The sequence below is a fragment of the Prionailurus viverrinus genome, chromosome D3 (assembly GCF_022837055.1).
Source record: "Prionailurus viverrinus isolate Anna chromosome D3, UM_Priviv_1.0, whole genome shotgun sequence".
In the NCBI taxonomy this organism is placed as follows: Eukaryota; Metazoa; Chordata; class Mammalia; order Carnivora; family Felidae; genus Prionailurus; species Prionailurus viverrinus.
In genome coordinates, this window is record NC_062572.1 from 16,724,353 (window position 1) to 16,747,300 (window position 22,948).

The window sequence follows — 22,948 nt, forward strand, 5'->3', positions numbered from 1 at the left end:
AGGAGAAGGAAGCTGAGTCTCTCATGACTCAGCTCAAACGTGTAGAAAATTAAAAATAAAAACCAATAAAATGCAGCTTCTCTTTTATTAGGAAACATTAAAAAAAAAAAAAACAACAACCACGAACAGCCGCGCATCTCAGTAACAAAGATTATTGCTTTGTGTTCTCAGGGCTAATAGGTTAAGCACCTCACACAGACAATTAACTCTCCAAAGGGGTTTTTAGGGATGGGAACTGTGATGGGGAAGAGAGCTTAGGTCCCCAGCCTCAGACCTGGGGTGAGGGACATAGAGGGGGGGCCAACAACAGGTAAGTGGGCCTCAGCCCTGCCATGCCAGCCAGGTCACTCACTGTTCATGAAGTCAGACCCTGAGCCTCTTTTTCCTTTGAAGGGGGCTTGGGGGCTCGGGGATGCCAAGGGGCTCTGGCCATGGGACCATCCTGGTGGGAAACTTCAGTGAGAGAATGTGGGGGTTCCCTGAGAAGCCCTTTGCTTTCCCCTGGGGTCCGCCCCTTCCCAAAGTACCCCCTTGATGCCCGCTCATGGGGGGCTCAGAGCAGAAACCATGAAGGCCTGACCTAGGCAGGGAGCAGGGGAGACCTTTGGAGAGTTAATTCCTTTCCAGCAGTGGTTCTGGGCGAGCCCTTCTCTTTCCTCACCCCTTGCCCCCATGCTGGGTTTTTGGGGTGAGCAGGCCCAAGGCCTTGACCCCTAGGGCCTGAGTGAGTGGGCTTGCCTTGGCCACAGTTGAGGCCTGCAAGCTTACAGTAACGGTGTCTGAGGAGGAGACAGAAACACAGGGGGAGACCTTTGCCGGGTGGGGTGAGGCGATGCCTTCACCCCCAAGGGGTCTTAGAGAGGGGAAGGGGCTTCACCTCACAGTATTTACATATGATACAGGACGGGATGGTTCCAGGGGCTTGGCCTGGCCTACACAACCCTGTCCTCCTTTCCAGGGCTGGAGGGAGGTGGCCAGGAGCCCACACCCACATAGACATTTTGTTCTCAGCTGGTGGGGGGCACCTGGCCCCTGGCCCCCTACGGCCTGGGGCTTCACATTCACAAACCTAGAAATAGTTTAAAAAACGGTTTCTTTAAAAAAAAAAAAAAAAAAAAAGGAAAGAGAAAAGGAGGGGAAATCAGAATAAAAAACAAGCGTAGGGCTTGCGGCCTGTAGCAGACCCCCTCCGCCCTCACTCTAGCTATGCACAAATACAAAAGCCTTCTGGGGGGGAGGGTCCTATAGGGAGGGGCAGGGAGGAAGGGGCGCAGACCTGAGAGGGGAGAACCAGAGGGGTGGGGGTGGGGCAACCGGCTAATCCAAAATAAATAAAAGCGGGCAGGAGAGGAGCAGGTGGGGAGGGATGCCAAGGGCGGAAGAGAGGGAGGTTAGTAGGGGAGCCAGACGCTGTCCGGGGCAGCAGGGCAGGGGCCGGGCCCAGGGAGTTGGGGGCAGGCAGTAGCGGGTCCGAGTCGCTGCGGGGGAGGGGGCGGCGGCTGCGGCTGAGGTGTCCCCGCCCCCTCGCTGGCTCACTGTGGTCCTCAGTCAGCTGCAGGCTGGGGCGCTGGAACACAGCAGGAGGTTACGGTTACGGGGACCCTGTGGCAACCTGCCACCTCCCCACCCCAGCTTCTCTTTGGGGGTCCCCAGAACACAGGTAGGCTCTCCTAGAAGAGCTTTGCTCACACACTTCGCAGGCTCTGTTCCCAGTTCGTAATGCTCTTTCCCTAGATTTTCAATGACTGGATTTATTCTATTGCCAACTTCTCAGAGGCACCTTCTCTGAATCTCTAATTTGAAGTAACCCCTTCTCACATCATTTGGAAGTATCTCATTTGTTCGCTTGATTTTTGTCTGTAGAATGAGAGCGGGAACTCATCTGTCTCATACACCCTTCTTTCCTGAAACAGGGCTCAATAACTAGTTGTTTGAATGAATGCACGAAGGAAGGAAGGAAGGAAGGAAGGAAGGAAGGAAGGAAAGGTCCCAGGTTCACACAGTATCCTCATATGACTGTGTGTACAGAGTTATCTCTCTCACACTCTCTGGATGTGCATGTCTGCTGACAGTATCCTGTTTTAATGGCTGTGTAATATTCCATTGTATGCAAATGCTCTAATTTATTTAAACACTCTCCTTTTGATGGGCATATCAGTTCTTTGCAGTTAAAAAATTTTTTGTTTAATCTCTACACCCACGTGGGGCTTGAACTCATGATCCGAGATCAAGAGTCGCATGCTCTTCTGACTGAGATAGCCAGGCGCCCCAGTCCCTTGCAGTTTTTCAAATAAATGCCTAGAAGTGGAATTGTTGGGTCAAGGACATGAATGTTTAAAATCTAGATAAATAGTGCCAGTCCGCCCTTTGGAAACCCTGAGTCAATTTACACGTTGCTTCCCCTACACCCTCATCAATGTTGGGCATTAGCAATCTTAAAAACTCTTTGCCTGATAGGTAGTATGTGTTGCCTTGTGTTTTTCATTTACATTTTTTAGGTAGCGGGTGGAGCAGCTTTTCAGGTTCATTGACCGCTGCTGGAAGTTCCGTCTCCTCCCCGGACTGTGGGCTCCATGAAGGCAGGGACAAGGTCTGTGGCCCAGATTGGGCTGCCCATATCAGCCTGCCCAGGGCCACCCCCACCCGACCCCTACCCACCTCCTCACCTCCTGCCACCTGTCTCCTGCTTCAGTGGTACCCATTGGTGAAAGCTGTGGCAATCAAAGGGCCCTGGGAAGAAAAAAAATTTGATTCCTGGATTCTTAGGGAAGCAGAGAAGGTCCCGGGGCTCCTCTCTTCCGACCAAGGGTGAAGCATGGACCCTTCTGTAGCCCTGCCCATATCATCTCCACCGCAGGTAGGGCCTGGAATCTGTATATTACCAGTACCCTGGTTAAAATTAGGGCATTCCTGAGCTAGAATCTGGGTGGGCAGAGATGGTGAGTCTGCGTGATGTCCCCAGAGCCTCATGCCCGGCACACTGAATGATGACCCCCCCCCCCCACAACTGTTCCCCCTAGGTGACACTCTTTTTCCATCCATCATCCCTTGGCTCCCTTCTGCCCGTGCAGAAAGACAAAGCCTCTCCCTCCTCCAACTTCTGAGTCTTCCAGGACCAGCCACTCACCCCAAGACTGTGGCCGAAGCCGGTGCTGGGGGCGGGGCTGGCAGCGCTGATGTAACTGCTGACCCCCGAGTCCTGGTTGGCTGCCCCATAGAGCTCGGCCATGGGGCCAGGGCTTGTGGTCCCCAGGAAGCCCCCCGTGCGGCTGGGAGTTGAACCTGGAGGGGGAGCCATCGTCCAGGGGTGAGAGCCTGGCAACCCAGAAAGAAGACGGTGATAGCCGCGGCGCCCACTGTTGCCCCACAACACCCCCTCAAACCTGTTCCACCCACCCTGACTTCACCCTTCCCTCTCCCTCAACCCTACATCCCAGCAGGGCCTGTGGGTCCACTTCCTGGAGGTCTCTCCAAGTCCATCCACTCCCACCATCTTGTCTGACCATTTAGCAGCCTCCTTACTGACCTCCAGGCCTCCCCTCTTGGGCCCCATCAGACTTCTCCCCATGCTGCAGCTGAGTGCATTTTCTAAAAGCGACATCACTCCACTACTTAAATGATCCGTGTCTCCCCAGGACCTGGTTTCTCCTACCTTCTTCTCTCCACTCCCCATTCCTGTGCTCCCCCTAATGCTAACTGACCTCCCTGGGGGACACTTTTCTTCCTCTTGCCTTCAAATTAGAAGTTAAGAGCCCCTTCCTCCTGGAAGCCTTCCTGAGAGGCTCCAGCTGTGAGGTCTCCTAGGCCCTGACTTCCCCCAGCAGAGCAGAATCATCCTTCAGAATTTACTGCCTTTGTAATAAAACCTGATGCCCCCACCAGCCTGTAAGCTGAGGACAAGGGGTCCCCTTCCTGGCTGGCTCACCAGGAATGTGCTCAGCGAATGTTTGTGGAGCAAACGAATAAGTCCCTCTGCAAAAGGGTGGCAGTGGCTACCTCCCCTTCCCTTTAGACTTCTCTGCCCAACCCTCGTCAGCTTCCTGCATCCCAGAAGGCCTTACCTGTCCCTCGAACCACAGCTGCTGCCGCCGCCGCTGCTGCCATTGGTCCGTAAGCAGTGAGAGGAATGGCTAAAAGGGAAGGTATGGGCACTTCAGTGTGGTGGCTAAAGGCACGGAGGTGGATAACGGAGGCCCCCTCTGGGCCGTCTCTCCAGCCTTACCCCACCTCAGAGGGTCGGTGCAGCGTCAGTGCCGCGGCAGAAAGAACTCCTTTGGGCCACCAATTATGCCCTGACCCACGGAATGGATGGAGAAAGGTAGGAGAGCGGATGGCCTCCTAGTAATGGATGGAACCTCGGTTTCCCCCCTGGACTCAAGGGACACATATGAACCACATAAAACAACTAGAGGGTGGGGGCGGGGCACCCCCCCCCCCAGCTGCTCTGAGCGATGCCCCCTTCTCCAGAGAGTGCCCTTAGCCGCCGAATGGGGCCACCTAGCTCAGAGGTCCCCGGGAGGTTACAGCCCTCATCCCAACCTCAGCCGACTGCAGCCAGTGACTGACTGACATGGGGTGCAAGAAGCCAGGCCTGCTGCCTCAAGGTGGGACCTTATCTGAGGTGCGGTGAGTGCCCCAGAGCTGCCTGTGGAATCAGGCTGAAGCCAGATTCCAGTCAAGGCCACAATTTGGCTTCAACCCTTCTGCTGCCTGTCCTGTTTCCCTCACTGTCCCTCTCCTGAGAGCACGCCCTCAGTAGCTTGTGTGCACCCCAATTCCCTGCCTCAGGGTTCCCCTGACCACCACCCAGCCAGAAGTGACCACTACCTCCCCCCAATTCCTCTAGCCCCCTTTTCTCGGATCCCCTCTTCAGACACAGAGATAATTGCTATTCCCTTGTTTGCTGTCTACCTCCAGTCCGCCTCCACAGTGCCTTATACACAGTAGTGCTTAATAAATGTCTGCCAAAGGAGTAAAAGGAACCTTTTTTTTTAATTATTTTTTTTAAGATTAAAAAAAAAAAAATCTCTACATCCAGGGGATCAAACTCACAACCCCAAGGTCAAGAGTCGCATGCTCTATGGACTGAGCCAGCCATGTGCCCCTAAAAGGGACCTCCCTCTTCTTTTTTGGCCGGGGGGGGGGGGAGGGTGCAACCTCTTTTTATTTTATTTTATTTTTATTTATTTATTTTTTTTTCCGGAACCTCTTTTTAAATAAGCCATTGGCTTGAACCTGGTGCTCCCTTGGCTTGGGGTGGTGGGCGCCCCCTACTGCTTGGCTCTGCCACTGCAGCCCCTCAGGCTACAACCCCACCCAGAGCCAGGATCTTCTGAGCGGGTTTGCCCTCAGGAATACTTGTCTCCCATCCCAAGACGCACCTTCTGGGGCCTGTTTTGGTGACCTTGACCCTGAACTGGAACTGGACCTGGGGCTAGGGACCTGGAAATGGCTCCTGAAAATTCCTGGCAAGGCCTTTGGTCTGGGGGCTTAAAGTCTGGGACCGCAGTGTTCCCACACTGTGAAGGCACCTTGCCTAAGAGCCATACAGTTGGCTCCTTGTCCAGACATCACCTTCCTTGACCATCCTAGCAAAGGCAGCGCCCTGCCCCTAGCCCCAAGGCCTTAGAACATCTCCCTGTTTTATTTTCCTCATGGAACGTCTCACCCTCCACAAGTATTTTATTTGTTTGGTTGTCTACTTGTTTATTGCTGTCTTTCTCCAGCTCCAGGAGGGCAGGGGCCTTGTCTGTCTCATTCACTGTGGTATCCCCACTGCCTGGAACAGCATCTGACATGATAAATGTCTACTGAATGCGTGAAGGAAAATACCCATGTCTCCTGAAGGCAAGAGAAAAGTTCAGACCCCACACCTCCAGGGGAAACCCCTTCCCCTGCACCAAGCTATCTGCTGAGGGGACATTTCTTTCTCACTTCTTTAAGGGCAGGGGCTGGGCTCTGAGGTCTGGTTCCTGGTCTGTTGAGGCATTTCCACAAAGCAAAGTCAGCGTGGCCAACGGGAGCAAGAGCTTCACGACTGTAAAGGATTACTCATTTATATAAGTATTTGTTTTCCTCTCTAGGCTGCAAGTCCTGTGAGAGCAGGGCCTGGCTCTGTCCTGCCCCTGCTGTGCCCCCAGGGCCTGGCGGAGTGTCCCACACTGTAGGTCCTCAACACAAAGCTCTTAGATGAGTAGAAAGGAACCCCCGCTTCCAACCCCCCATCGCGGGTCGAATCCAACTCTGCTCAGGGAAGGGCCACTACCACCCCCACCTATAGGACGCTTTACTCCCTCCCCTTTCCTCACCCTCTGTTTTTTCCCCTCCCCCCACTTTGAGGGACCCCTGAGCACCCCTTGGAAGGAAGGTCTCATCTAAAGCAGCATCCATGCTCACGTCCTCCACACACGGCCAGGTTGGGGGGGAGAGTCTAGGGTGGGGTGGGGAAAGAAGCAGGTTGAACAGAGAAACCCCTTGCAGCCCACCTCATTTGCACATACCCCTCCCCTCCCTTTGGACTCGGCCCCCCTGCTCCAGAGCAGAGCTGACTGGCCCAAGCGCAAGCTGCAGCTGGAGAAACGGTTCTTGATGGCCAAGCACCTTCATCCACTTGCTCAGAAGTTGCAAATGGGCAGCCCCGGGGGCTGTATTTGGCCCTCGAATAGGTTTCATTTGGCCTGCAGTGGTTTAACAATTTGGAATTTGTTGCCAACATTTGAAAATGATGGGAAAATCCATTCCAAAGCAAAAGCTGGGTTTCTGGCTTCTCTTGGAAACTGAGATCTGAAAGTACTAGGTGTGCATCCCGTCCTGGCAAGGGTCGGCTGGCAAGGAGTGGAGGCATGTGCACAAGTCTGTCAAAGTCCCCACCCGGCCCACTCTGCTCTGAGCTTGAGACCCTGGCTTCTTCACGGCTGGATCCCAGAGTCTACTTGGTGCCTGGCACACGGGAGGCGCTAGATAAATATTTGCCAAATGGATGAATGAGTGATTTTGCCTCCATCTGCTGGGCTTGGCCCTATGCCCCACCCTTAAGGGCCAAGTAGCTACACAGACTGGCCAGGGCCTGGGCAGAGTCTGCTGTATCCCCACAGTCAGAGGGCTGGTGGGCAGGAGAAGAGGGTCCCACTAGCTTTCCCCGGGGAAAATCCCTGGGTCCTTCTCTTTCTCCCCATGAGGCCTGTGAGGTGTACGAAATCCGAGCGACTGACCTGTAAGCTCGGGGAGGACTGGGGCGCTCGGGAGAGGGGTCCGCTCTACACGGAATTCTAAAATGAAACGTAAAACAGCTTAGGAAGATACAGGGGAGGCCCCTGGGTCATGGCCCAGGGAGGACAAATGCACCCACAGGGACACTGGGTAGGGGACAGGCCATGCACAGGACCCGAGAGCTGGGATGGGGAGAGCACGGTCCCCAGCAGGCAAAGGTGGAGAAGACACAGAGGAGAGACAGAGAGAGAGAGTAGGCAGAGTTGCCCCCTACACCCTGGCCACGGGGCAATGCCGGAGCTTCCGTTCTGGTGTTTCTTAAAAGATTTGACATTGTACCAAAACACCTTCCAGAATCCTCCTCTTTTACTATTGTTGTTGTTGTTGTTGTTTGTTTCTGTTTTTGTTTTTAGGGGGAGGAGCTGGGGAGGCAGCACTGATAAAAAAACAATGACCCTAGAGCAGGTCAGGCTCAGGTTGGGTTCCCAGCTCCACCACTTTCTAGGTGGGTCTTCTTAGCAAGTCACTTTTGCTCTCTGAGACCATTTCCTCAACTGTTAAAGGAGGATGATCACCCTTCCCCAACGAGAGTGTTGTCAGGCTTAGACAACATAATGTACAGAAAGGACTCTAAGCTAGACAGCCTGAAAGGCAAATAATGCAAATGCTGAGGGACCCTCTAAAAAAAATAAGGCCAGGAAAAAAAAAAAAAAAGAAGCTTGCAAAAATTTGATATCTGATATTTCAAAGAAAACAACGTTGAATAGTTATCATGGCAAAATTCAGAACTTTGTTGGGCTTCCTGCCACTTATTCTAAGGTCTAGTGTTATTTTTATTTTGAATTACAAATGAGGGTGGTGATCGTCAGGCTTTTAAATTGTTTTTCAGCATTCAGGGTCGCAAAAGGTCTTGCTGGCCTTGAAGGAGCTCAGCGTAGCACGTGGTCATTATAGGCATGTCCATGAAGACACAGCCGGCATCGGCCCTCAGGGAGGCCTCCACCATGAGTCTGATGCCTTCTCTGGTGGAAGTGGCAACTCAGGACGGGGTGAGGAGGAGAGAAAGGCAAGAGGCAGGCAGAGATGAGCCTGGGAGAGAATCGTGCCATGCAAGACCAGGTGGGGTGGGGGTGGGGGAGCCCCCAGCTTCTGGGGAAGGGGTGAGGAGGGGATGGGTGGGGAGAGGTGCTCCTTCCTCAGACATGCCCTTCCTTCCAAGCCTCCAGCAGGCAGACCACCCCCACCCCCAGCCATGCACCCCCAGACACCGCCCTGAGGAGTCAGACTGCCCGGGAACCGGGGACATGCTGGTGGCAGAGAGACACCAAGAAGGACTTACCGGGGAACTGGTAGGTGTAGCCAGGGGCGAGGCCTGTATAACTCCGGCTGGCATAGGTTGTGGCTTGGAAACCAGGGTAACCTGATAGGGCAAGTGGGCTAGTGTCAGATGCCTCACGTACTGCTCAGACCCTGCTCAGAGGAGAAGGATCTGAGCCATCCTCTTCCTTCCCCACCTTGTATCACAAGTAACAGTCAGTCACATTTACCAAACACAAGTGTGCTTACCATTGCATACCATATCCTCTCCTTAAGCCTCACAGGAATCCTAAGAGGCTGGTATTATTAGGAGACCCATTTTACAAACAGGGAAACTGAGGCTCAGAGAGGTGACACATTGGCTAAGAATAATCCAAATCCGTACCAAGATGCTTTGTGCTCTGGCTCCTGCCTTCTTCCTCTCCTCATCTACAATCTTCTCCAGTCACATTTGCCTCTCTACTCTTTCTCAAATCTACCAAGCTCCTTCCCACCTCAGGGCCTTTGCACATTCTCTTTCCTCTGCCTGGAGCACACACGCTTCTCCCAGGTCTTCCCATGACTGTGTCCTTGTCATTGTGCAAGTCTCAGCTCATATGTCACCTCCTTGGAGAGGTCATTCCACAAGAGTCCTCCCTCCCATCAGTTGCAATATTTATCTGTTTTCCGATAGCACCAATGATCATTATCTGAACTCATCCCCAGGGTTTTCTAAGAGCTGATTTTCTGTCTTCCCCCATCTTTTTTATTTCTGTAGTATCTCCAGGACAAGTTCCTGGTGCCTGCTACTTGTATGCATCTAATAAATATGTGCAGCTTTACAAGAAAAATCATATAGCGAGTAACAGCGAGTGATAAGAGTGAATAACAATAGTGTAACTGGGATTCACATTCAGAGCTAACTGGTTCCAAGTCTCTTAACCACCAGTGTCACTTTTTTTTGTTGTTATTTTTTAAAGGAGGTGAAACCAGCTAATGAATTACCTTGAAAAGAAAACAGTTTCAGTGTTCCAGACCAAAGGAGGTTAAAGAGATGGGACAACTAAGTGCAATAGCTGATTCTAGCCTGGATCTTATTTGAGAGAGCAAAACTATGTTATAAAGAACATTATTAGGTCAACAGATAAAACTGGAAAATAGATTAAAATACTGTATCAACGTAAATGTATGAGCTGGATATAATGTGGCTTCATGAAAAAAAAAATACCCCTAGTTTTAGAAAATACACACTGAAAGGGGCACCTGGGTGGCTCAGTTGGTTAGGCATCCGACTTCGGCTCAGGTCATGATCTCACGGTTCGTGAGTTCAAGCCCCGCATCCGGCTCTGTGCTGACAGCTCAGAGCCTGGAGCCTGCTTTGGATTCTGTGTCTCCCTCTCTCTCTGCCCCTCCCCTGTTCACATTCTGTCTCACTCTCTCTCAAAAATAAATAAACATTAAAAAAAAAAGAAAATACACACTGAAGTATTTAAGGGTAAAGGGCTATAGCCATAATGCATGTAACTTAATCTCAAATGATTCAGTGGAAAATCACAAGTGTGTTGTATGTGTGTATTTATATATGCATGTATATATATACACACATGCACATACACACACACACATAGACAGCAAATGATAAAGCAAATGGGGTATAAAATTAACAGGTGAATCCAGTCAAAGGCATATGGATACTCTTTGTACTATTTTATTTTTGCAACTCTTCTGAAAGTATGAAATTACTTCCAAATAAAAAGTTAAAAGAAAACTTCAAGAGAAGACAGTGCCCCATTTGGAGGGTACTCTCCTCACCTACTCTACCTGTTGACCCTCTAGCCCATACCATGCCCCCTCCGCTGCATCCCCAGAGCACCCCTCCCCCCATACCTGGCAAAAAGACTCCTTTGTACTGTTCTCTTTCTGTGTGTCCACATCTTGTCTCTCCAGGGAGACTGTGAGCTTCCTGGGAGGCCCAGCTCAGATTTTCCACCCTCAGTTGTAGGCCCCAAGCACTGCTGACCCCCGCTCAACTTCCCAGGCTCCTGGCAACCTGCACTTACTCCAGGGAGCCTGCCTGCCTGACCACCAGGTGGGTTAGTGTGCCTCCTTGGGCCTCCCACAGCCTCCAAGCACTGTGTGGTATCATTGCCTATTGACTCCTGTCTCCCACTTGACGGGGAAGCCCAGGAGGGCAGGTCCTGCCTCTCACAATCTGCTCAATAAATATTAGTTGAATGAACAAGGAGCAGCCACCTTCTTTTTTTGCCTTCCCAAAAGTCTTTGGGTCTTTGTAAATACTGTTCCCTCTGCCTGGAACACTTTACCCTTCCCTTCTTCCCTGACCTCCTATAACTAGCACCTACCCAACCCACAGACTCAGCTTCAATGTAACTTCCTTTCTGGCTTCTCCAAATCTTGGTCAAGTTCTCTATGACCATGCTCTCTTGGCACCCTATACTTCTCCATCCTAACCCTATTTATTTATATTCTTAGTTTATTTTCCCTACCAGACCACAAAACTCCAAGGAAAGTCACTGTTGTATTTTCTGGCATAGTTCCCAGCATTTATAGTCACTCAATAACTACTGGAAAGATGGATGGATGAACAAATGGACAGATGGACAGAAGGATCAATTAATAAGGACCACTTTCTGGCTACCACTAGAGGGCAGCACCCCATAACCAAATCACCCCACCCTGGGTTGGCTCCAAGACTTGAGCTCCTTGGTCCTCACTCCCGCCCAATGACTCATACAGGAGGGCCGACCACAGAGGAGATGCGACACCTACGCGTCACCAACCCCCCCCTCCCGCCCCCACCACCGGTAGCCCTGGGAGCAGTTCCGGGCAGGAAGCAACCACAGGTGCAGGCCTAGCACATACCCAGCATGCCGATGCCCAGCATGAAGGCGTCCATTCCATAGGGCATGACTCGGGACCTCCCCCGGGCTGAGCCCGTCGGCGACATCACCTCTTTTGGCTGAGCTTTCTTACATTCCACCTGCAATGAGACCTGATGGTCAGTTCCTCCTACAGACATAGGGTCGCAGACCCGCTTGTTCCCTGGCAGGCCTCCTTATCATTAACTTCATAGTTCCCACTTATGGAGTGCTCGCTAGCTGCTAGAGGTTATGTAAATGGCTTTGCACGCAGTAGTAGCTTACACCAACCCCAGAATGGAGGTAGTATTGCCACTCTCATTTGACGGTTGTGGAAACTGAGGTTCAGAGCGGGGAAGTCATCTGCCTAATGATTAGACTAACAAGTGGCAGAGTGAGGATGTTAATCCAGGTCTCTCTGACTCCACCAGCCGTGCTTTTTAACCACCATGAGACACTGGCTTCCTGTCCAGATTTTCAGAGGGTGGGAGAGCTGGCTGTGCCCCACTGACCGTGAGGCCCCTCTGCCTGCCTCCAGAACCTCCGAGCATCCTGTCTCCTCTCTGCACCTCCACCCATCCAATCCCCCCTCACCATTTTGTTGTTGATTTCATGGAAGTGGATCTCACACACTTTCTCCACGATGTCCTCACTCTCAAATGTGACAAACCCGAACCCTAGAGGGCAAAGGCAGGGACAAAAACAGGGTTTGTGGTCAAAACCCAGCCTGAGTCATATCAACACTACCACTGCTCTCACAGGCCAAATTCCTGAGAGTTAACAAAAGCCTGGGAACCTCTCAACTACCCACCCGCTGAGACAGGATTCCTAGCTCCCCAATTACACACTCGAAAGCCAAGGCTCAGCAAAGTGAAGTGACTTGTCCGAGGTCACACAGCAAATTAGAAAACATTATAGCAGTGATGAAAATACACTCAGCATGCCTTTTCTTTCTCAGGTGCTTTCCGAAGAAGGAAGAAAGAACACACACAAACACTTATTTACGTTTCCACAAAAGTGTGCACACCCAAACATATGTTTGTACAGTCACACATATACATGACATAGAGGCGCACACACACACGTATACCTCGGTACCCATCTGCCCCACAAATACTCGGCAGTGCTCACGAAGGCCCCCCTACGTGTGGATAGTTATCATGACAAACCAGGCACATATAAATATTCAGACATAGACACCCTCACACGCACAGGTACAAACGTACAACATACACACACACACCAGCACATACCTCAATCCCCAAACAGGCTAATACACCCAAAGCCCCAGAGCAACCAGAGAAACAACCCCACCTCCTCCTGGGGAGGCCCCAGGGGTTGTAATGGGATTTCTCAGAAGGCAAGGCCCTTGGGAGAAAAACAACCAGGCAATGCACACTGTGGCCCAGATGCTCACAGGTTTGGGGGGGGGGAGCGGGGGGGAAGGGGGAGGGTCGGGAGCTGGGCTCAGCTCGTGGGTGGGGGTGGGAGACAGGAGCAGGAGCAGACCGCCCAGGGCTGTGGAGTCGGCCTGACCCTGGAGCTGCCCAGCCTAAGCTCTGGTTACCAGGGACAAGGTAAGCCCAGCAGACACTGGCTGGGCAGACACTGGCTGGGGCGGGGGTGGAGGACTCAGTTTGGAAGGGGGGAGGTTGCTCCTCTGCTCCTCTCGGGTGTCTGCAATTGGGCAAGTTTCTAGCACAGGAAACGGCGGGACAAAAGCCTTCTGTAAGGCCAGGCCCGGGAGAGGATGCAGATCCTTGGGGATAGGATGTCAGGAGGCAAGATGAAAGGGCAGCTGTGACCTGCAGCCCCCTGGCTGACCACAGGCCCCCAGCCTGGCCTGGAAAGGGGGAGGGGGCCATACTCACCTCGGTGCCGGTTGGTGGTTTTGTCAAACATCAACATGGCATCGTCCACCTGAAACAGAGCCTGCCATGGTGGACCCACCAGATACCAGGGGACCTGCCACAACCCAGCAGGAGGGGTTCCCACACCCACTCCCCTCTTGCCCAGGCTAGGCTTTATCTTAAACCTGTTCCCTGCGCAGGGGACCACTTTCCATCCACACCCCCCAACTGGATGCCAAGGCACCTCCCATTCAACCACCAGATTCTCAAAGGATCAGCCTGCAAATACGAAACACCAAATACCTGCCTGACACTTTGCCCCATCAGACTCTCTACAGTCCCTGCAATGTAAGATCCTCATTTTGTAGATAAGGAAATGGGCTCAGAGAGGTGAAGTCACCTGCCCAAGGTCACACAGCAAATCCTAGACCAAGCCTGGAAGAAGGAGGCACGGAGTGGGTGCTAAAGAAGGAAACATGGGAGCAAGATAAAAACAGGGAAATGAAAGCCTCTTCCCTTTCTGCAAAAGGCCAGGAGGACAGCAGCCACTCCAGCCAGACTTGACTCCCCTCTCCTGGTACAGATCTTTTCCTTTAATTGAGGTTTCCTTTTGCTAGAGGGTGTAATTAAAGCAAGTAGAGTTCAGTGCCTGGGCTGCTTGCCTCCCACTGACTGGGGGAGGGGCAGGGGGCTGAGGAAAGGGGATGGTCTACATGATTCCCAGTCCCTTGCACCTCAGTCTCCTCTTCTTGTTGCTCCCTCAAGGCAATCCCTTGGATACGTGGATAGCCAAAGGCCTGAGCTTCCCTCCCACAGTCCCATCTCCCTCCCTTTGCCTACATCTGGTGCTTCCCCCCTGTCCTCTTAATTCTTCAGCCAATGTCAGCCACCTCATGGGGTTAAGCTAAGGTCTGATTTGTCCTTGGTGGAAATCAAGGGCTGCTTCTGATACCCTCCCCCCACCCACACACACAGCCCACTTCAGCTGCTGACCTTCCCCCAAATGATCACCCACCCGAGGGATGAAGGAAAACTTCCTGAAGCCATGGGGTACAGTCTCTCCCCGACTCTCCCTCCGTGGCTCTCTTTCCAGCCTGTCATCTTCCTTGCTTAAGTGGCAAGGGCAGCCCCTGAACAGGGTGGTCCTCTAGCTCTCCTTAGGCACCAAGCCACACCAGGCCTCCGAAGTCCCTCTGGGAGAACCAGGACCCCACTAAGCCAGGAGGCTCCTGGGCCCCTGGAGAATCTCAAAGGGAAATGACACCTCCCTCCCAAAAAGCTTTCTGCTCCAGGGGCCTGCAGCGGAGTGCCATTCTCACTCCCACCCTTATGGATGCATGCTGAGTCCCAATCCCAAACCAGCCTCACTGTCCAAACTGCGCAGACACTTTGGGCTCAGCACATCTTCCCCACCCCCTTGCTTAAACAATAGAAGAGAGAAATCCAAAAAGGAGAGAGAGTTGTGATAAAAATACAGGCTTTAAGTAGGACAGGCTGGAATGGAACCCAAGATCCTACATTTGCTGGTTGGGGAACCTTGGGCTGGTGGCTTTATGTCTCCATATTCAGGTTACCTCATCTGTAAAGTGGGCATAACGGTGTTTATCAATTGTATGGAGGAGTTAAATGACAGCACTGTCACACTAACTCACAGTACCTGGTTGCAGTAAATGCTTAATAAATAACAGCTATTATTACCTTTTTATGGAGGGGCTTGCCTACAGTCACATAGGGGAGAAGCAAAGCAAGAGAGCAAGCAGCTCAACACCCCTTGCTTTGAAGGTACCATGAGGACAGTATGTGTCAGTTATGGTGATGATCATCCTATGGAGCACCCTGACTTGTGCTCAGTAATTATTTTTTGAATTAATGAATGAGTAAAAGCCACACCCTCTTCCCTAATCCCACAGCTTTGAGTTCCTGCCTGACCCACAAACTGATTTAGCCCAAATCCACTGCCCTTCTCGCCTTCCTCCACCCAACTTCCAACTCCACCACTCCTGGCCCCCTAGAACCTTCAACTCGGGCCTTGGCTGGACAGACCCCTAGTGGGGCAGTGGGGTTGAGGCCAGGGCAAGGAGCAAGGAAAGTGGCTGGGGGTCCAGGGACCCCCACTGGTGTCCCCTCCTGGGACCAGCTGAAGGGAGGGAGGCTCCCAGCCCAGTGTCCTTAATAGGCTTTGGTCTCCATGGGAACCCGGGGGCAGGGGGGCTCCGGCAGGGGGAGGGGAGGCGGCCGAGGCCTGCTGACCAGTGGGAGCCGCCAAGTTCGGCGGCCGCTAAGCCTGAGTGGCAGCCATGGCGGCTGACCATTGTTCCCCCCTCGGCGGCGGCCCCTCGATCCGGGCGGGGGGCCCCCCGCCGCGGGGCCCTTGGCATTCCCGGCTGTCCCCCTCGCTCCCTGGCAGCCTATTCTCCGGCTCCCCCTGGCCTCCCCGGGCCGGTTTCACATGCCAACGCCGATTTAGGCCCGAACAAAAGACGCGGCCGCTGACGGCTTCTCCTGGGGCCCGGTTGCCATGGCAACGCCGGCCCCGGGGGCAGGCGGCCTCCAATCACAGCTGCTGGATCAGATTAGTGCGAGCTCTAATGCTCGGCGCTCAGACACAAAGACACCCCGCCGGAGCCGAGCGGGCCTGCTGCTTCCCAGGAGCGCCCTTCCCTCTGGGGCCCAGGCCGCCGACCTGCCCTCAGTCCTGTACCCCGGTCCCCACGGAGGCGCCTGAGCCTAGGCCTGTGGCCCCCACGCCTGCAGCATCCGCTGGCCAGGGGGCTTCCCACCCTCTCCCCTTCTCCCCTGGAGACCGGGCCCTGGAAACCCACCCAGTTCCTAGCTCACATCCCATTTCCAAGGGGCGGTTCTCCTCTGCCCTTTGCCTAACAGGCAACTGAAAAATGCCTTGATAGCAAGGTAGAGACACAGCCCGTAGCCCATCTCATGTAAGAGAAGACCAGGGACCCTGACACTAAGCACAGCAGCCCCCCTTCACCCCTAGACTTAAAACTTGGCCCCCTCTTGGTCATATCCCCATGGGACCTTGATGTTCACATTACTCACCTTTCTGGGGACACCCTATTGTCTGATGATGCCACATCTCCTTCGTAAACTAAACGATCCAGAAATTTAAGCTCAATGCACCTCAGAGCTGAGAGCCAATCTGCTGGGCCTGATCAGAAATTTAGGGTGCTCTCCTCAGTCTCCCTCCAAATAGCTAGGGGATCAGCACCTCCCCCAGCTCCCACCTGTGCAAGCAGGGTGCTGAGTGCAATTGGGAGTCGTATTTATTGCCTCCTTATCATCCTTACCAGGAAGGAGTGGGGGAAGGTGCAACCGCCCGTGGCCTGGACAGGTGCAAACTCCCAGGAGGCCAAGGGGTGACTGGATTGAACTGGCTAGGGGAGGGCAGCCTCCCTTGGGAGAATGAAGATAAGCAAGAGAAAAACACGGGGGAAGGGCAACCACAGAGACAGCTACTATGTGGCTTCTCTCCCTGGGGATGCATCCAGAGGCTGAGGCCCACAGATAGGACAGATGCCTGGACTGTGGGTTGGCCTGGGCTCACCCACAAAAAGGACCCGGCCGCCTTTTCACCTTTTGCAGGGACTGGAATGACCTGGCTGGACTGTGCTTGATACTGACCAATTCTACAGGGCTTCCACAGCCCCCGAAAGCACCCCCAGCAGGCACCCCCAGTTTTGACCCACCTTCCCGAACTGCTCAAAATACTGCTTCACATCTTCCACCGTGGTGTTCACTGATAGCCCCCCCACAAAGATCTTCTTCGTTCGAGTCACCATCTGTTAGGGGGAGGGAATGAGAAAGTGGGCATCTGAGTCCTGTGGCCTACTGCCACCAGCAGGGGCTCGAGCCCTCCTGCCAGGGCGCCAGCTGACAAGCTCTCTGTGGCCCTAGCGACTCGGAAGCCCCCGCCCAACGAGCTCCCCCTTGGACCCCCGCCTCTAGGCCTGTCATGGGCAGCTGTGCACCCCACACCCTGGCTGACTTGAGTGTGCCTCCCTCCCTGGAGTCTGTGTAGGGGAAAATGCCTTCTGTAAGAACCAAGGGGACGGGTTAGTGACCCAGACCCACAGTGTAACTCAGAGACCCCACCAGCACCCCTGGGAGAGACTGAGGCCCATCACAGGGTTCCCCTGAACTCAATGCCGACATTTTCCTCATCAACCTCCTCCCAACCCAACCTCCGGCAGCCCTGTGGCCCCAGCCCTGTTTTAGGAAGAACACATGGTCCTAATTACCCCAGGAGCGCATGGCTAATCCACAGCAATTCCCAGCCCCATCCTAACACTAAAGCACCTTCTGTCACCAAACTGCTTAATGGAATTAACCCAATTCCGACCATGTGCTCCCTGGTGCGGCTTCCTTCGAATACCTGCTCCATAATTGCTTTCAGGCCCTCTGCTGGACCCTTCCAGAGATGTCCCCTTCCTGTCTCCTAAAACCTGTCCCTCTTCCTTCGCTGTGACAGGAGCTGGGCAGCATCCTGGCTCCTGCCAACCCCCTTGTAAATGGGGAAACTGAGATCTTCTGGAGAGGAACCTAGTCCTAGGACACAAGTTAAGTCAGCAGACTCAGGGGTCCTTGGCTCCCTGTACTGTAATCAGCCTTCCTTCCTGTCCCCTATATTTAGCCATTTAAAAATTAAGATCTGGCTAGTTGCCTTGGGACCTGGAATAAAATCTTGGGCCCTTACCCTGCACCAAAAGTTTTGAATGCTATATTGCTCAACTGCTCAGAATTCTGTTTTCCATACACCCAAAAGAACTCGCCACAGCACTAGGTAAAGAAAGCACAGGGAGGGCAGCCACTCACCCAAGTTGAAAGACAACAGGTAACCAACCTCATGGTCCCTTCCCCCTCTGCAAGCTGAACACACCGAACCCCCAGAGACAGAAAGGTGATGGGGAGGGGGGGTCAGAGATAGCTCCCTGGCCTGACTCTAGCTAAGCCTCAGGGGGTGTTTGTCCTGGGTTTGACCTCCCCAGGGGCATTGGGTTTAGAGGCTGTGATCTATGAGGTCAGAATTCGACTCAGGGTCCACAGAGTACTGACTTCAAATACAGGACAATGAATCCCCTGAGGGGTTCCTCCTTCTCCCAACACATGCAGCCCCCTCTCAGTCCACCCCTGAGCACAGATGGAAAGATGCAGGATGTCTTCAATCCACAGAGTGAAGGACATTAAGAATCCTCCCTCCTCCCATCCCAGTCTATTCCCATAACACTCCAAATGAAGGTTCCAGAAGCATCTCCCATAGGAGAGAATGCTGGGAAAATCACTGCCCGTAGTAACACAGCTCCTCCCAGACATGGACATACCTACCTTAGGCTGTGCTCGCCGAGGAAAGGCCACCTTGGGATCAATCTGAAAGAGAAGGGAGAGGTAAAGGGGCTTGGTTATCACAGTTTAGATGGGTGACCACACAGCCTTCAGCCCTGTGGACTTCTCTCATCCCAGGACACAGGATGACACAGGACAGAAATCGCCACAGCCTCTGGCAGAAAAGTGTAGTCGTTAAGCACTTAGGCCCCAGTGCCAGGCTCCTGGGTTCAAATCCCACAGCTGTCCCAGCTGTGAGACGTTGGGCAAGTTACTTAACCTCTCTGAGCCTCAGGGCCAAGCTCACCTGCAAAATGGACAAATAGTAACACCCACCTCAAAGGGGTCGTCTGCAGACTACTTGAGATCATGCTTACAAAGCACCTGGCAAGGTGTCTAGCTCACAGCAGGAACCCCAACAAAGTAAGCAAAGTCTTACTTCTTCAAGCACCAGGTATTCAAGGGCCTTCCTCACCTAACCGACTTCACACAGATGATACCAGTCTAGGTGAGGCATGTAATCCAGACTTTGGAAGCCTAGTGGGTGGAAATACTCTTTGGTTCAAGAGAAGAGTTCATAAATCACCAGGAATGGACTCAGTTCTGTTTCCCCAATACTACTGACATCTAACAGCCTTCTTCGAGGCTGCAAGCAAACAGCTCCCTGATAATGCAGCCAGGCTTGGGGTGAATCAGAACACAGGCTTTGGTGACGCACAAGGGCACGGGACTTGGACTCAGTCAGAAACTTTGAGCCCCGGCCAAGCCTGTGATCTTGGTAACTTGCTCACCCCTCTGAGCCTCAGTTCCCTCATCTGCAAAGTGGGGATAATCACACCCACTTTTCCCAGGGGCAGCCATAGGGAATCAAATGAGATAACATGGGTGAAAGCGGCCCTTTGTGAACTGCCCTTCATTGCGCAAACAAAGGTGCTATTACCAGCGGGCCACCTTTGCCCTTGGCTGTGAACAACCAAAGGAGAAAAGCAAGATGCACCTGGGTGCTCCTGGGTATATACTCACACTGATAAACAGCAGAAGCCAGGCCACAAGACATTGTGATCAAGGCAGGACCTATGGGGCCTGGTCATTCCAGAGCTTCTTGCCACCCACATGGGTGGATACCACTCAGAAGTTCACCAGCCAATCGCAGGGAAGATCTATCTTTTCCCAAAGTTCCTTCTGTTCAAAACTCAGCCTCGTTCTAAGCAACCGGCTCTGGTTCCTCTCTGCCTGAATGGCATGAACCAGGGACCAGCCTCCTCTGGGCTCTGCAGTGGATCTGCCCACAGAGAAGGAGCCTCTAAAATCCATGCTGGGGCAATGCCGTCTCTCTCCCAAAGTTCCACTGGGCTCCAGGAAAAATCACAACTGCCCATTTCCCCTGTCTGCAGGTGTGATTTCATACCTCTACGGACATTTTCATCCTTCTTTTTCTCCTGGAAGCAGCCTCCCCAGACACCAGAGCACCTCAAACAGTGCCCCTGTACAGACCCTGATGGGGAGATGGTACCCAAGCCACGTCTCACAGACCTACGCACACCCGATCCCTGACACACCCCACCTCCACTCTGACTCACAGCTGGCAACATAAATAAAACCCAACAAGTAAATAAAAGGTGAAAGTCAGAACCCAAAATAGACTCCCCACAATAAACCTCCCTCCCCACCCCTCTCTCCCAGGCCAGAGAATGCCAAACACAAAGCCCTTGCCTTTTTGAGTCCCAAACCTCAGAAGGATGCCCATCACACCCTCCTTCCCCCTTCTCTCTTATCAATCTTCCATGACCCCATCCTGCCCCCAGACCCAGTCCCTAAATCTCAGCTTCCTGAGCGCTGCAGAAGCCATCAGTGCATTCTGAGGACAGGGGATGGTAGGAGAACTGGCAGCTTGATGGCAGATAATCACCAAAAACAATAGGCCACTGTCTCTCCATTCCCAGCTTGGGTCACTCAGTCTGCGCCAAGAAGATCCTTTCAGAGCCGGCAAAGTTGAGGCCTGGCCTCATTTGCTCATTACTGCAAGCAGGAGTGGGAGCCACTGGGCAGAGATAACAGGAGCTGGGGACAGGCGGTAATTTAGCAAATTCTTGGGCACAACCAGCTATTGTTGCAGGTAAACAGGAGCCAGTGACTGACCCAAGCACAGGGAGGCCCAGGGCTGGAGGACAGTGGGGGAGTGTGGAGAGAGATCACACTGTCCCGGTCCCCTGGCCTCGGGTCACCCCATCACAGAGTAACCCCTCCTCGGACTTCCTCCTTTTCCTTCTCCCCTAGAGCAGGGGCCTGGGCCAGCGCCCCCTGGAGGGCCCAAGACATTGGGGAGCGGTGGGACAGCAGTAAAATGTTTTAGGAGTTTGAATGCCAAAAAAGCAGCTTCTCCTCAAATCCAGCCCTCAGAAGGGCTGTTTCCAGGCAAGCCAGTTCCCTCCTCATAAATCCCTTCCTGGGCAAAGCAGGTTCACGTCTTCCACACAAAGCGGGGAGCTCATAGACCAAAGGAGTGGGGGGGAGAGGGAGGGGGGGATTCAGTGATGCTTTGCCATTGGTTCGGATCGGTGGTGGTGGGGAGCCAAATACTAGTTAGAGTCCAGAGAAGCCACGGGGTGGGTCACTGCAACCCTGACTCACCCAATTTGGGCTAGGGGAGGGACCTAGCCCCACCCCAAGCTGCTCTGTGAGGCGTCAAGATTAGTAGGTACAGGGAGGGGCTGGGGGATATAGCATCTCACCGGAGGCCTGGGGTTTTTCTCCTCCCTCTCCCCCCCCCCCCCCCCCCCCCCGACTCTAGTGACAAAGTTTCAGAGCTTGGCAGCCCTTCTACTCAGAAAACTCCCTCTTTCCTTAAGGACCCCGTCCAACTGTCCCCTGGGGAGAGACCTGACCCTCTCCTCCGGCGGCCTCCCTCTCCCAAAGGACCCCCGAAGCCCTGAGGGCCACTCACTGTTTTGGAGTCGAGCTCGTGCCGCGATTGCGCCAGCACTTTATCCACCCCCGCCTGGTCCATGAAAGTGACGAAGCCGAAACCCCTGCGCGCCGTAGTGAGGGAGAGGCAGATGGTTACAAGGCAGTGAGTGGCGGTGGAGGGGGGCGAGCCGGGAGCAGGAGGAGGGGGTGAGGGGCTCACCTGGATCTCTTGGTCAGAGGGTCCCGCATCACCAGACACTCCTTCACCTCCCCGAACTGGCCGAAGTATTCGCGCAGCCCTTCTGTAACCACACACCCGCCTTCGGACCAGCTCGGGCCCCGCGCCCTTCCCCCCCTCCCCCGTCCTTTGCCCCCGGTGACCCCGCCACGGCCCGGCCGCCCCCGCGCTGAGCAGCCTGCGCGCTCTCCACTGCCCCCCCCTCACCTCCAAGCCCTCACCCGGCTCCCGTGGAGCCTCCTGGCGCCCACGGGGGCTCCAGGAAGACGAGGGCCGAGCTGGGCTGGAGGGGGGACGGCTCCGGCCGGGTTCCCGCCGCTCCGGGAGCCGCCTCACAAAAGTTTGAGCCGCAGGTGCGAGCGGAGTTGGCGCTGCCGCCGGCGGGTCCCGGGGGCCCAGCCCACCCCCCGATGCCCCCTGAACCCCTCATCTCCTCCCCTCCACCCGCTGGGCCGTGCGCGCACGCCGATCGCCCTGCGCTCTTGGGGTCCCCGGGCGGGGCGCGAAAGAGGGCGCGGGGGCGCCCGGGGTCAGCAGGGCGCAGGGCCGGGCTGGGGTGTCCGGTTCCGGGGCGCCGGGGGGTCCAGGGTGCCCTGCCTGGCCGGCTGGCGCTCCCGGGCTCGCTCACCCTGCGTAGTCTGCCAACTGAGTCCCCCGATGAACATCTTGCTGCGGGAGGAGGAGAGACACAAAGGGCCCGCGTGAGCGCCGGGCGCCAGGGCGCAGGGGGCGCGGGCCCGGGCCCCGGGGAGGCCCGGCCCGACCCGGATCGGCCATGTTGGCGGGGCCGGGGCGGGCGCGGGCCGGGCAGGCCGGGCCGGGCCGGGCCGGGCCGTACCAGGGGTCGTGCGGCGAGTCCGGGGAGGCGAGGCCGGGCTGGGGCGCGTCAGTCTCCATCGGGAGCCGCGGGCGGCGCGGGCAGCGGAGCGGCGGCGGCGGCGGCGGCGGCAGCGCTCGGCGCGGGGCAGATGAGGAGCGCGGCGAAGGGGGCCGGACGGACAGGCCATGCTGCCCCCTCCCCCGACCCCGCTCGGGCGGGCGGGCGGGGACGGCCGAGGGGAGGGCCCGCCGGGGGCCGACCTGCCGGCTCCTCCCCCCGCCGCCCTGCGCGCATAAAGCCCCGCGCTCGCCCGCGCGCCCGCGGAGGCGGCGGCGTCCGGACCCCGCTCCCGCCGGGCTCCCGGGTCCCTGAGGGCGCGAGAGACCCCGAATCCCGAGGCGGGCCGGGACCA

At 54.7% G+C, this 22,948-nt stretch overlaps 1 protein-coding gene across 4 annotated transcripts; it reads right to left on the reverse strand.

Annotated features, from left to right (window-relative positions):
- Positions 1-46: 46 nt before the first annotated feature.
- On the reverse strand, positions 47-22,664 carry MSI1 (musashi RNA binding protein 1). 4 transcript variants are annotated; one of them, XM_047827954.1, is made up of 15 exons: positions 22,555-22,664; positions 22,345-22,385; positions 21,699-21,780; positions 21,516-21,600; positions 18,575-18,616; positions 16,939-17,031; positions 13,256-13,304; positions 11,979-12,061; positions 11,389-11,506; positions 8,549-8,629; positions 7,212-7,268; positions 4,062-4,130; positions 3,128-3,282; positions 2,667-2,730; positions 47-1,567 (listed from the first exon to the last, which is right to left on the reverse strand). In XM_047827954.1, the coding sequence occupies exons 1-14, from the start codon at positions 22,611-22,613 to the stop codon at positions 2,689-2,691; spliced, it is 1,056 nt and encodes a 351-aa protein (XP_047683910.1). In that variant the 5' UTR covers positions 22,614-22,664; the 3' UTR covers positions 47-1,567; positions 2,667-2,688. The 4 variants fall into 4 exon arrangements, with proteins under 4 accessions (XP_047683910.1, XP_047683909.1, XP_047683912.1 ...); XM_047827953.1 differs by having other exon boundaries at positions 3,128-3,315; XM_047827956.1 differs by lacking the exon at positions 7,212-7,268.
- Between the last annotated feature and the right edge of the window lie 284 nt (positions 22,665-22,948).

Bases quoted from the DNA above. Each gene is read 5' to 3' on its own strand.
- MSI1 (XM_047827953.1), bottom strand. From the start codon at position 22,613: ATGGAGACTGACGCGCCCCAGCCCGGCCTCGCCTCCCCGGACTCGCCG. The intron at 22,386-22,554 runs GTACGGCCCGGC...CTCCTCCCGCAG, and splicing joins GACTCGCCGCACGACCCCTG to CAAGATGTTCATCGGGGGAC. The intron at 8,630-11,388 runs GTATGTGCTAGG...TTGCCCTATCAG, and splicing joins GCTGGGCATCGGCATGCTGG to GTTACCCTGGTTTCCAAGCC.